At 36.8% G+C, this 14,103-nt stretch overlaps 1 protein-coding gene across 1 annotated transcript in view; it reads left to right on the plus strand.

The window, feature by feature from the left end:
* dnah6 (dynein, axonemal, heavy chain 6) overlaps positions 1 to 14,103 on the plus strand; it is a 115,115-nt gene that overhangs the window by 68,445 nt on the left and 32,567 nt on the right. The window contains exons 54-61 of the mRNA XM_069191580.1: positions 175 to 371; positions 1,717 to 1,920; positions 6,519 to 6,644; positions 7,158 to 7,322; positions 8,446 to 8,513; positions 10,118 to 10,298; positions 11,878 to 12,057; positions 12,758 to 12,991. Of these exons, the coding sequence (XP_069047681.1) occupies positions 175 to 371; positions 1,717 to 1,920; positions 6,519 to 6,644; positions 7,158 to 7,322; positions 8,446 to 8,513; positions 10,118 to 10,298; positions 11,878 to 12,057; positions 12,758 to 12,991 (1,355 nt within the window). The remainder of the gene's footprint in view (positions 1 to 174; positions 372 to 1,716; positions 1,921 to 6,518; positions 6,645 to 7,157; positions 7,323 to 8,445; positions 8,514 to 10,117; positions 10,299 to 11,877; positions 12,058 to 12,757; positions 12,992 to 14,103) is intronic.

A 14,103-nucleotide genomic window follows, 5' to 3' on the forward strand; every position in this document is an offset into this window, starting at 1 on the left:
TCCTGGGGTATATAATGTAATGTATATAATATAGTATATAATGTATAACTGCCTAAATTATTATACATTGTTATTTAATAATTATTCATCGTTAGATTTATTTTGGTAAATTGTTATATGAGACTGACAGTATAATTAGGCAATTCACATTAAAGACACATCTTTTTTTTTCAGCTAAAACAATGGCCCTGACAGAGGCACGGCTAAACCGAGCTGGAAAGCTCACAGCAGCATTAGAAGACGAGCAGGTTCGCTGGCAGGAAAGCATTACTCAGTTTGAAGAAGAAATCTTTAATGTGATTGGAAATGTCTTCATCGCTGCTGCCTGTGTCGCATATTATGGAGCTTTTACATCTCATTATAGGCAGCTGGTATGTATTATTGTGAACGGAAACAGAGAAAAGAATACAGTTTGTAGGGGGAGCAGAGAATATTTAGCTGAGAGGTTCACAAAGAACTGGAAATGGTGTGTGTGGTGTAGGGGTTTGTATGAATTTATTGGCATAATGTTTAGTTGTAACGGTAAATCGCATGTGAAGCTGTTAGCAATCAGTCAACAAAGTAACCAAGAGTCTTCACAGGAATTCACAACACACATACTACATTTATTGATACGTAAACAATGTGTACATACTGTATAAGCATTAAGGGTAAATACTTGAGAATCTGCTTGGATACAGAACACGATTTGTTACATGCAAATTATCTAGCTTTAGAGGGTACAGTATAAAGAAGAGATACATAAAAGAGGGGAGAAACTCAGTTTGTGGTTATTGTTGATTGATTCTAATTACTTGGCATGGTGACGAAAGTCCCAACTGTATTGCTCCAGTGATCAAGCGAATGCACGGTGGTAGCTAGCTGGTCGTGAGGTCCTACTGAGGCTAGACTTCAAGCAAAATTCTCTCTTTACGTACGGGCTCACTCTCTAACTTTGGGGAAAAAGTCCTGAAGTTTAGACAGCAAGCGTGGCAGGCATGAGATTCTGATGTCAGCAAAGTTAGTTCAGTGGAGAGAAGCAGAGGGAGAGGTGATATGCACCGTTTTTTAACTGGGGAAAATATGGTTGGTGATTGGTCAAAAAGTCAACAGGTGAAGTGGGTCACCACACCCTGCAGGTCCCTGATTGCTTGGTTATGTTTTTGGATGATTGACCATGCCCCGTGACTTTAAGGATTATATCCAGATGTGCCTATGCCCCTCTGCTAGACATCCAGGCCAGCAGAGGACATCCATTTTAGGGAGTATTGATACTGGATCTGGACTGTCCTGGGAAAGATCCTCGCCTACAGGACACATTTACCTCTTTTACTTTCCCACAAACAGAGACCACTAGGTCATTCTGTGGATCACATCACAGAGGCTTCTCACTGGAATTTCACAGCAACCCTTCTTTGTGAGGCTGATCAATAAAGCTTGCTGCTACAATGGGTTTAAATGGAACTGAACCACGAGATTTAATTCCATTATGAGTTATTCTTGAACCAAAAGAGTTCTGTGTCTTAACAGACTCACATGATACATAGTGACAGACTGATTAATGCTGACATTTAGCATACTTCTTTTTACAAAGAATTATGCTAAATGTGTGTTTTGAATGCCTAAAGTTAAACATTTAATGATTAGATACATTTCAAAACATAAAGTTTTATCTGTCCCTTTAAGTAATGCAATTGTTTAGGAATTGTGTATTTCTTTTTCTTTTTCCCTCCATAGCTCATAGATAGATGGATTACACGATGCCAGGAGCTTGGCATTCCAATAAGCCCAAACTTCAGCCTTATAAACATATTAGGTGATCCCTATGAAATCCGCCAGTGGAATACTGATGGCCTGCCCAGAGATACTGTTTCCACAGAGAATGGAATCCTAGTGACCCGTGGGCGTCGGTGGCCATTGATGATTGATCCACAAGACCAGGTAATTAACATGGACATCAGTGTGGCCCTGCTCAGAAGCTGTAAAAACATTAACGTTATATGTTGTGTTTAAGATAATGTTTTTAGTAAAAAAAGCACATTGTCATTTTTTTCTTTGTTGTTTTAAATGAGAACTAAGGGCCTTTATAATGAATTACCATCTTATGGCCTTTTCTTGAGTCACCAACCTCTTTCTATGCTAATTAGCTGGGACCCGTATTGTTTTGTTTTAAGTGTGTGGCAGATGTTTCCGAGATACCCAATTCATCATTTGTTTCTACAAAGGCATTCCATTCTTAGACGGCATATAAACCATTAGTGCTTGTGACATTAGAGAAACCCCTGTTGTCAAATAAAGTGGATTTCTCACTGATAGTAATGGGGATTCTGAATGCTTTGTAATCAATTAGAATGAACCATACATCTTAGGCTCTGAAAGCTGCAGTTATCACACGCTGCAAGTAGTCCCTTTTCAGTTATTGCATTCAACATTACCAAGAGTATCCTTGGATCAACTTGTATGTTAAAACATAACTAAATACGATGCACTGCTATCTGCGCTTGACAGAAAATCTCAGTAGACACAGATAAAAGGTTTGCAGATTTGTGGAACCTGTTTATTTCTTTTATGGTTAAGATATGTGAAACAGAAACACATGGGTCTTCTTCAGCAGGTCAAAGCCACAGTCTTGGGAGAATGCTTGTTGTTTACAAAATTTAGGGGAAATCACTAAGTAATTCCCCCACAGTTTTAGCTTTTTTTCTTGTTGTAAGTGATAAATATTGAGAGTAAAATATTTAAACCTTTTCCTGCATTTGGGAAAACATACTGAATCCACTCATAAAAGCCTCTACTTAGATTTGTTAAGTGCTAATGTGACTGTCGTTGTTCCGCGTGGGCTCGTGCTCTCCGCCGCTCAACCCCGCCAGTTTCGTCCCGCAACACCTGGGGCACGAACCCGGGTCCCTGGAGAAACGCAACAGGGAGCCAGCCACATGAGCTAAAGGAGACCTCCCCCATCCTTGGCAGCTGAGGTCCCTGCTACGCGCAGGGAAGGCGATGACATCACCTTATCCAAACTAGCTCCACTACATTAAGTGGTGTATAGTAGTGTAGGGTGGCACTGTGGTGCAGTGGTTAGCCTCCACATTCCAAACACCTACAGTATGTGGTAGGTTAATTGGTTTTGGGAAAATTGGCCAAAATATGACTGCGCTGTGTTACACTAGAGGAAACAATTAGAAAATGAATGGATAGTTTAATTTTACATTATATTACTTTTGATTTGGGATAGGCTAGAAATTGCAGTATTGGATATGATTTCAGTTGGTAAGGTGGATGGATCAGGCCATTCATTTCAGTCTGTGACCCTTGTAACCCACATGTTCCAACACAGGACCTTTGGAGTCAGGAGTGGCAGAACTTGATGTGCTTTCATGATGGATGCCTAACCTCGACTGAAAATGAAATGACAATAAAAAAAAGCTGTCAAAATGCGTGCCCACTGAAGCATAGTTTAGTTTGCTTTTATTCCATTTTTATGATTGAATGTTTAAGCTGTAGATGCAGAATACGAAAAGGTTTACAGGATGTTGCAGGGGTGACACGCTGATGAAGGATACATTCGTGGGTTCCCTAAGAAACTGGCTGTGGAAGTCATGCACACTGTCACATCTGACACATCCATCAGATCTGAAGGTCTGGAGAATTGGAAAGATAGCACTGGCTAGTGGGAGTCCATGGAATGCAAATGGTCAAAGCAGAGTGGGGAAATTGTAACTGGCAGTGCTGATTGGATGTGTGCTACACAGTGCACATAAGGCAAGCAAATGACCTGAAGGTGAACAATGACCTTATTTCTGATGCAGGCTCCATTAGTATCTAAACAATAATGAAGCAAAACCCAGCAGTGCTAAAGGTTTAGTACTCCAACAATGAGGGAGAAGTAGAGGACATTTGTGCATTTGAACGTACAAAGGAATGAGTATAGGAATTGTTAATCATTACTTAGTAAACAATCTTCTCTTGTTGAGTTTTAAACAACCTAGTTGAAAACATTTAGTTTACATCTTAAAAGTTCTACTGTGATAATTGGGCACCATCTAATGGCCTAAAGTCACCTTTTTTAGGGGAACTGTAGTCCCAATTTCTCACACCGGGTATTAAATCTGGGGAACCAAATACATTAATTGATGGTACTGCAACATTTTACAAATTTGACTTAAGTGTAAAATCGGGACCTTTGTGAAAGTACTGTATTGTTGCCATGTTGTCACTGGCAGACAAGAAACCGCTAGCCTCAACCCGATTGATTTACGAATTATAACATAAAAGCAGTCCTCTCTGCTCACTAGTCCTTGTAAGTGAATGAGAAACATTGTCTCCTAATAACGTTAGCCCATTTTTTTGTCTTTTTGAACGAACTTATACATTTTAAACAATGCCTCACTGTCGAGCATTTGGTTGTTCAGAACATAGTGGTCGTACACCAAACAGAGGACTGGTTCAGTAGAAAGTCAAACAGCTTCATTTTCCATGGGATCATCAACTAACTAGCCAACAGATGGGTAATAAACATGGGCACTGATGTTACTGTCATTGAAAAGTTTCTTGATGAGATGAATAAGTACAGGATGTGCAACAGACATTTCACAGAAATGTTCGAAATGTGATCTACAGTACCTGCTGAGTGAATAAGTAAATAATACATTATTTGTCGGCAAAACTGTCTCGAAGTCAATATGCTGAATTCAATTAAATTGCATTCATTCAGCTCTTCAGGCAATGGCACAGACTATGGTGCAGCAAGATCTTCAACAAACAGTTGTGCAAAATTTGAAAATGAATATGAGTATAATTAGTTGGTTGGCAGGTTGCACTTTTTTTGCAATGCTTAGATAAAGTACATAAAAAAACACATTGTCTTGTATGTGTCGGTTTCATGAAAATAATTAAAATTCATATTGTATCAAAATGTGCTTGGTCTAAAGCATTTACAATGTAATAGGGTCGGTATTGCATCACTGGAAGTTTTGGTTCCTCGTTCTGAATCGCAGACAATGATGGCAGTCATGCCCATTGGGCATTGTGGATATTGTTTGTAACATTGAAGTGGGTACTTTTGTTCATTAGCATCTATATTCGGTACTTGGTACTTTAAATTAGCATCTATATTCCTCTTACAGGAATATAGATAACTGTTACACAGGTTATCATTAGTGACATTGAAAGATTTAAAAAAAAACATACTGTATAAGGATATGTAATAGTGAAACTCTAGAAAAAATACATGTACCTGTATATCTCAAATATAAAATCTAGCAAAACATAACAGAATCTCAACTATTAAAGATACAGTAAGCAACTGTGTTTTTATCCATTGTTGTGTTTCCATCAAAACTATATTTTATAAAATACTATTTATATAATACTTTATAAAATATACTTATTTTCTATCACTCAACTCTGGATACATATCAGTCTTTTTTTTAAATTAGAAATGGTGCTGTTGATAAGTTTAAAATTTCGAGAGTAGTATTAGTCCGTTGCTCTTCTTCTAATGGAGTGATGGCTCTGTGGCTAAGGATCTGTGCCTATGGCTGAAAGGTTGCCGGTTCAAATCCTGCAGCTGGCAGAGGAATCCTACTCCGTTGGGCCCCTGAGCAAGGCCCTTAACCCCAACTGCTCCAGGGGCACTGTACAATGGCAGACCCTGTGCTCTGACCCCAGGCTCTCTCCCTGTCTGTGTGTCTCATGGAGAGCAAGCTGGGGTATGTGAAAAGACAACTTCCTAATGCAAGAAATTGTAAAGGGTTAATAAAGTGATATTATTATTAATGCTAACTTGGTGTGCTGTTTTTGTTGTTTTGTCTTCTTTTCTCTTTTCAAGTTATAATAATTTTCTAAATTTTGTTTAATTTTTTAAATTAATAAAATGTATCTTATAGCATATGTTTTTCCACCTACACTCTTGCAAAAAATAATTAATCTATACTCCTTGCTTGCACAGTCAAGCAGGTGCACTCACTACAGATGCTGCAATATTTTGTATAGAACTATAGTTATTCACAGTATAGAAACATCTGTTTTCAAGCTTAAAACATAAATAAAAATACTCATAATTTGATATGCTATCATAGCAAATTAGAATAACTATGGTTAATGCTGACTGACAAGTGGTCAGCAAAAATCCCGACATCCGTAAAAAAATGAAAGACGAATATTACAAAAATTCATACAAATACTGTAAATGTTCCTTCAAGAATCCTACATTAATTTTTTGAAGGGTTGGCACTTCCAGAAAATCTGATTCCCAGAATCAGATTATTGGGGTTTCCTATTGTCACTATACCAGTACTCATAAGGTGCCAGAAGTGTAAAATATATTATATCTTCTTTTAGAAAAGTTATTTTATTAAAGAAGGACCGATGTTCCAGTCATTATTTGTCAAGCATGCCAACCTTTAAGAGGTTAAGAGCTGCTATTAGCAATGCATCTTCATTCATTCATGAACTGGGCTATTGCCGATAATGTTGAAACCCTGGAAAATGTAATGATCTATTGTAATTTAAAAAGAGTATTGTGTCACATTTTCCAGGCAAACCGCTGGATAAGAACCAAGGAAACAAAAAATGGATTGAAAGTTATTAAGCTAACCGATTCTGGTTTTCTGCGCACCTTGGAAAATGCTATTCGATTAGGCATGCCTGTCTTGCTGGAAGAGGTACAGTACTTATTCATTTCTATTATGACAATACCAGGCTGTAGGTAATGTTGCTTTCTTAGGTATATACTTGTTTTTAAGCCTGAATTATTCTCATTAGCATTGTGCCTTTTTATATACTGTATGGATTTATTTAGTTGAGGCTCCCATTATTTTGCATAGGCTCCCATTTGTACAGCTAGGAATTTTACTGAAAAAAAATCTAGTGAAGTGTCTTTCTATATGTTTCATGGTATTTAAACAGAATTGATTTTTCACATTACTATTTAGTGTTTGATAAACTGTTAATGACAATGACTTTTCAAAACTAAACGTTTCAGATGTTTGAAACCTACAGTTCATTTTTAGATTAGTGCTCCTTGAAATCTACAACAGATTAATCATTGTACAATTCTGTGCATTATATCACAGTACTCATTGCATAATGCTTTCAGTAATCTGGGTAATTATACAAATTGATTTAATTATTAATAATTCATTATTTAATTAAAGTCTTAATTTTTTTTCTTTCAGCTGAAAGAGACCTTAGATCCTGCTTTGGAACCAATTTTACTGAAGCAAACCTTTGTTACTGGAGGAAGAACACTCATTCGACTTGGAGATTCTGATATTGACTATGATAAAAACTTCAGATTCTACATGACCACGAAAATGGCCAACCCTCATTACCTTCCAGAGGTACAAGACAGTCATCGTGAAATACCTTTCATTTTGTATTGGTGCTTCCACCAGCACTGCTACCCTTGTCAACAAAACAACAACTAATGATAATAAAAAAGTCTGTAAATTCAATGCTGTTATAATGACTGCATTAATGTAACCGTGTTACATTAATAGAGCAGGGCATATATTTTCATTAATGTTTTTTGCTATGAACTTCCTACACAAAAGAAGAATAACAAACAATTAAACTTGCAAATGTGTTTAGATCTTCACAGTAGGACTAGCTACAGAAGAACATCTTGCAGATAAAATAATGACATCAGACGTGCCAGTTCTGAGGATTTCATTTATTTCTGTAATATATGCAGAGTGGCTAGAACAGAAACGAAAAGCAGTAAAAATGAAAAAAAAAGTGACACCCTGATTATACCAGCATCATAGTTCACAGTTGGCTGCCCTAAAACATGGTTTTGGTATTCCTAATGACTAATATTAATCAAATACCTGACTGCCTGCCATTTTAAACATCATATTCCTGTGAATGCTTGGAATGTTCTTCAGCTTTACACAATTACAGAAAATAACAGAAGCCCTAGTATCTTAATCAGAATTTAAATTGTGTTTTTCCATTCCGAAAAAATGTTTATTCTTTACCATTGGATATCTCACATCCTTTATACTCATTGATCCCTCTAGATTGTCAGATCTGGGCAATTCGAGACAAATAGCTAATGAGACTTGGAGTAAACTACAGTACTTCTGCAATCATGACTTTTTCATTTGCTGTTCAAAATAATAACCTACTGTATTTACTTCATTATTTTTGTTTCTTCTTTGAATGTGTTGAGAAGGTTGTGTATATAATAAACATCCTGCACTTTGGCTATCTATTACTAATTCAGAGGGTCATGACTGAAAGCCACACAATGTGAAAACTGAGTCTGAATACTTTTTCAAAGCGCTGTATCCTTTGTAATGTTTTCCATTCCAAATATTAAAATAGTCACATATACAGTATTACGTTTTTAGCAAAATACTCTGGATTCAATATAAATTTCACTGTAGTGCATGCCAAGGGCCTTTGCTTGTACAGTATTTTTTTTTGTTGTTGTTTTTAATTGGAGTTTTTCCCTTCCAGGTGTGTATTAAAGTTACAATTATCAACTTCACTGTAACTAAATCAGGGCTGGAGGATCAGCTGCTGAGGTACGTGCAGTATGAATATCGCTTTTATTATCTCAAGTGACCAGCAATATGCTGCAGAAGAGCAAGGTGTGCTGTTGGCTCTGTATATTTTGCTGAGTGTGTATAGTCAGGTGACTGATATGGCTTGGTATTGTGGCAGTTAGTGTTCCGGGGTCTGTCTGGTCTGTTTGCATGTTCTGTCACTGTTTGTATGGGTATTTTGTATGGGTGCATTTTTTAAATCCAATCTCTTATTTAACCCGGTAAGTCAACTGAATTCACATTTACAATGACATGAAGGGTGTTCATTTACAATGTGGGACTTTTATTGCGGGTAATATGAGTGAGGAACCTTGCTCTATGCTACAACAGCAGCATCCAATCGGATTCAGGCCCACGACCTTCCAAAGCCCAGAGCCCTCACCACTACTTTACATTGCTGGCTGAATGAAGGTTTGGATTGGTTGGATACTCTTAATTGTCCCTGTCTGGGGGATGGAGTTTTTCTCAGTATGACCAGTACTGGTTATGTGACTAAAACAGAACCTAGTGACCAGGTTGAGCTGAGTAGCTCATTTGTAGTTGTTCTGATCTTTTGACTCCAGACAAAATTCAGAATGGATGCATGATGCAAAGAGACCATGTGACTGTTTTTACATACTCTTAATTACCACAAATATGAAACATTGAAAATGTGGTATTCTTATATAATCATCAAGCATGATTTTAGTTATCATGAGGAGCATTAGTGTTCAAGTAACCAAGAATGTTGTCTGTTATTTAAAATGATATAATGTCCCTAATGAGCTATAGATGTAAAACCTAGACTTTTATTGTGTGTCTGTATGTATACAGGGGAAGGCAAATACTTTTTTGCTTTTGAAAGACGCCTCAGTGAATTTTGAGTGCCATCGCATTGGAAGGGCTTTAGTTGGTCAAGGTGCTCTTGGCTTTCAGCACAGCAGACTGATAGGATTTTCCAGTTTTAACAAACGTGAAGCGAGAGATATGCAGCTCTTCCAGGTGGTGAAACCTGCAGCATGCCAAATGAAGAATGATTCTGATATACAGAGATTGTATCTGTAAAGCTGATGGTGTGAAATTTATAGGAGAGATTACAGGAAATGAAAATTAAAACAACTGTTTCAAGGGTATTGTGTATTTGCATATACTTTGTTGGTTAGAAAGTCAAGAAGTGCTTTTGATATACTTATACTATTTCATTCCTACTATTTTTAAATGATCATTTTAGTAATAATTTTACCAAATACAACAATTTAAATATTTTATTGTAGAAATTCTACTGCATACAATAATGTGTTGCCTTGCTTCAGATATCTCAGTAGTTTTTTTTAGTTTGATTTGTTTTCAGTGTTTAACAATCCAGTGTTACTGTAGTTCTAACCATCAAATAATCCAGAAAATTTCAATAAACCATCAAAAAAGTTCCTAGACCAGTCTTGTAAAGAAAGGTGTTATAATTGTAATGACAGTAATATGTTCATAATACATTTACATATGCACCATATACAGTACATGTATTGTATACTGTACCCATATTTGTGTAGTATATACAGTAGATCTTATACTGTATATGTACTTACACATCTTTCATTTTTATGCAGTGATGTGGTGAGGCTGGAGAGACCAGATCTGGAAGAGCAAAGAAACCAGCTCATTGTCAGAATAAATGCAGATAAGAATCAGCTGAAGGCAATTGAAGACAGAATCCTAAAACTCCTATTCACTTCCGAGGGTAACATTCTGGACAACGAGGAGCTCATTAAAACTCTGCAGGAGTCAAAGGTCATTTACAGAGCAATTCATTGTTTTTTTTTTAAACTGATAACATCCATTTCTTTTAGCAGCTCCTTTTAGTGGGGTTTGTTGACATTTTTTTTCATAAGATATACAGCATTTAACATAATGCTGATCGAACTCCACAGGCCCCCGTCCCTCAGTCTGAATAGACATGTAACAGTTACTGTAAGTGAAGTGGGCTGTTCATTTGTCTGTGTATTATTCATCACAAGAGCCACATTTCTTCTTTATTTGATTTGTGATGTTGCTACTTCTTTTTTCTCTTATGCATTGTCTGTCACATCTTTCATTTCACTGAGCAAATTGCATTCATCTCTGTCTAGGACATCACCTTGTCTGTTCTAATAATGTTGTTACAACAGGCAGATCAATTGCAGGGCTTTCCCTTCATTCTAGTCTAACAGTTTAAATATGGTTGATGTTGTTGGCTATTACTAATTTGGTCACATCTCTTTGGTTTTATATCTATGCTTGATTTAAAAAAAATATGTGGAAGCTACAGTATATGGCATTGTCTTTTTTCATTTTCCTCAATTTCCTTCATTCCACAGCACTTCGTCTTTCTGCACCTGTGTTCAGTACTCATTTGGCCAGTAGCAAGCCTTGCCTTTCTGAATACCACTGACCTTTTAGAACTTGAAAATTTTCTGTGTATTTTGCTTAAAGCTGTAACTCTCTATGACATTTTTGACTGTGACATGTGAGAAATCTATTAGATTTTATATAGACAGCAACTCCGTGACAGTTTAACCAAATTGATTAATTAGCTAGAAGGATGAGACAGGTGATAGCATAATTGTTAAGTCTAAAAATATTTTTCATAAAAATATTTTGTATCTATTCATATTCTCCTTGTACTGTATTCAAACTTTGATTTTACACACTGCAACTAGCCTAACAAATTATATTCTATAATGATTAGAGATAACATGACTTTCAGACATGTTTCAGAATGAATACTCTAAAAATTTCACAATTATGCTATATATTTATGATCTATGGCTATCACAGGCAACCATTCCTTAAAAGCAATTACCTACTCCATTTAATGGTGACTTATAATATGTTCAGCATTGTTCAACCAATTTTTATCTAGGGTTCCAAAGCAAATATTCACAGATTAAATCAATTAGTTTATGTCTACAAGAGTCAAAATGTGTTTAAAAGATTATATCAAGTAAAAGAAGAGTAACCCTGTATTGGCAGTGCTGTAGAGGGATATGATAAAACTCTCAAATCCGTGCTGTTTTTTTTAGATTGAGGAAGGATGGCTGATAAAACTTTATTGCGTGTTCATATCATTTTTGCTATAAACTAAAAGAAAATGCCATTGTGAATTATCTTTTTCCTGCAGGTAGCTGTTCTACTTAAGCTTGTTAGAAAAGATGCTTCAAGAAAAGCACAATGACAAGCTGGGCTATGAAACACCACAGTAAAAAAAACACAACAAAATTTCCCGCTAAATCCGAGTGAAAGCATTGTATTGTGCCATTTTTGGTCTTTGTATTTCCACTCACTTGCAGGTTTTGCATTGAAAACGATCCTTTGAATTTCTGTCATTCAGGTCACGTCAGCAGCGATTAAGACTAGACTGGATGAAGCAGAGGCCACAGAAGTGAAGATCAACGCTGCTCGTGAAAAGTACCGACCTGTCGCCACCCGTGGCTCCGTCATGTACTTTGTTATTGCCAGTCTGTCTGAAATTGACCCCATGTATCAGTTCTCCTTGAAATACTTCAAACAGGTGTGTCTTTTTACCGTACTGATCTGACAGCATCTTACAAGTGTCTCACAGGAGACAGCACATTTATTTACTGTTGACTACAACTTCAAGCATCATATTGAAGAGGGTAAAGAGGGTTATGGAGTGTAATTCCAGCTGTGTGAAATCCCTTTCTGTTGTCCACCAGCACTAAACAGTTTAGTTAGAAATGCTCGAGGCTTACGGTATGAAATTTTAATGTCATTCCTAATGCTTCTGATTCTTTATTTTGTCAGAAAAAATTCAGTTGGTGCTTTGGTACTATGAATCTATTTAACCATGAACAGCAATGTCTGTTTTCATAATTTCCATAACCGTTCATTATACATATTCAGTTAAGAGGATTAATAGTGATGGTAAAGTTGGCTTTGAGAATGAGTAGTTAATGCGTTTCAGTCTTGCCCTTTATTGGGAATCATTGGTCAAGACTAGAAACCTTGCATAATTGGAGTAATATCCCACCATTTATTTAGTTCTTACTGGCAATTGCAGGTCACCTGTCAGTGTATACTGTACAAATGTTTTCATTTCCCTGTGGGTTTTGCATCTTCATTCTTCACTAAATATTTGTTGACTTTACAGTTAAACAATTACAGTCTGTAATGTTGTCATCTTGTACTCAACTGCTTATTATCATGTAAGTTTAGCTTTCATCATTTGAATATTTTTTTTCTTATGGCAGCTATTTAACATGACAATAGAAACATCTGAGAAAAGTAATGATCTAGGGGAGCGATTGACAATATTACTGGAGCAGACTCTCCTCACCATGTACACCAACATTTCCCGAGGACTGTTTGAGCAACACAAACTCATCTACAGCTTCATGCTCTGCATTGAGATCATGCGTCAGAAAGGAGAGATCTCCGATGCTGAATGGAATTTCTTCTTGAGAGGGTCTGCGGGGATTGATAAGGTAAGGACAGGTGACTTTAAACATAAGTGTTTCACAATTAGTTAATTATCTGAGATGGCCACTTTGACAATTGCAAAAGTTTCTAAAAGTGAATTCATGAACCCTGGTGAGCATGGTGGCTTTGCAGTTAGTTCTGCTTCACAACTGTAGACTCCTGTGTTTGATTTTGCCCTTGGGTGTCAACATGCATGTTCATGCATGGAGCTTGCAGGTTCTCCCTGTGTTCACGTTGGTTTTCAAAGTGTTGTTAAAGTGTGTTCTTCCCATCTGCCAAACACATGCTGGCTAGGTCCGATTGACTGTCCTAAACCATCCCGATCCCCATGATCCTGTGGCCGTGGCATTCAATTTAGGGGCGGTCTTGAGTCTTTAGTCCCGCTGAAACTCTCATTACGATGAGCAGCTCACTCATTGTAGATGCGCTAGTGAAAGTGTGGACAAAAATTCAAGTAGCCTTCCAAATACCATCTTAAAACACTGTGTCTGACTTGATATAAGGTTTCTTTTTGCCAGAGCCGGCTTGCATCTACCCAAAGAGAAAGTCACCAATATCTGGTTTCGAAATTTGATATAAACCAGGCTGTGGTCTGGTAATTCCTGATGTGTGATGATATTGCTGCAGGTGCATGTCATTCTTAAAGGAATTGTTATTTTTCATTAAGGAATTATTTTTTGTAAGCAGTGGCACATTTTTGGACTATATTTTTTAAAGGAAAATGTGTTCTTTTTATTTTTTTCCCAAGTACTGCATAGATTAATGTATTAGGTAGGCTCTAGGGACACAAAACTTACTGTAGTTAATCTTTGCTTACATTAGCATGTAACTGTCAGATCATTCACCCTGTGACCCTGTGGGGTTTATAGTTACCATAGTTTCCATAGTTACAGCTATGTACATACTGTACAGTAGTCACTTACCAGGATGGAAACTTATCAAAATAACACAGCAGGTTCATATGCATGTGGGCAGTATTGGATAAATTAAGTGGAAAAACAAAGATAACTTGACCTACTCATACCTAGTAACAGATTGCTGAAGGCTGATCCTGGACTCAAGCTGGTAATATGTGAACTGTATAGCTCTGCATGCATCTTTGCTCCAATTAAATATT

This window comes from Lepisosteus oculatus, chromosome 1, assembly GCF_040954835.1.
Source record: "Lepisosteus oculatus isolate fLepOcu1 chromosome 1, fLepOcu1.hap2, whole genome shotgun sequence".
Lineage (NCBI taxonomy): Eukaryota > Metazoa > Chordata > Actinopteri > Semionotiformes > Lepisosteidae > Lepisosteus > Lepisosteus oculatus.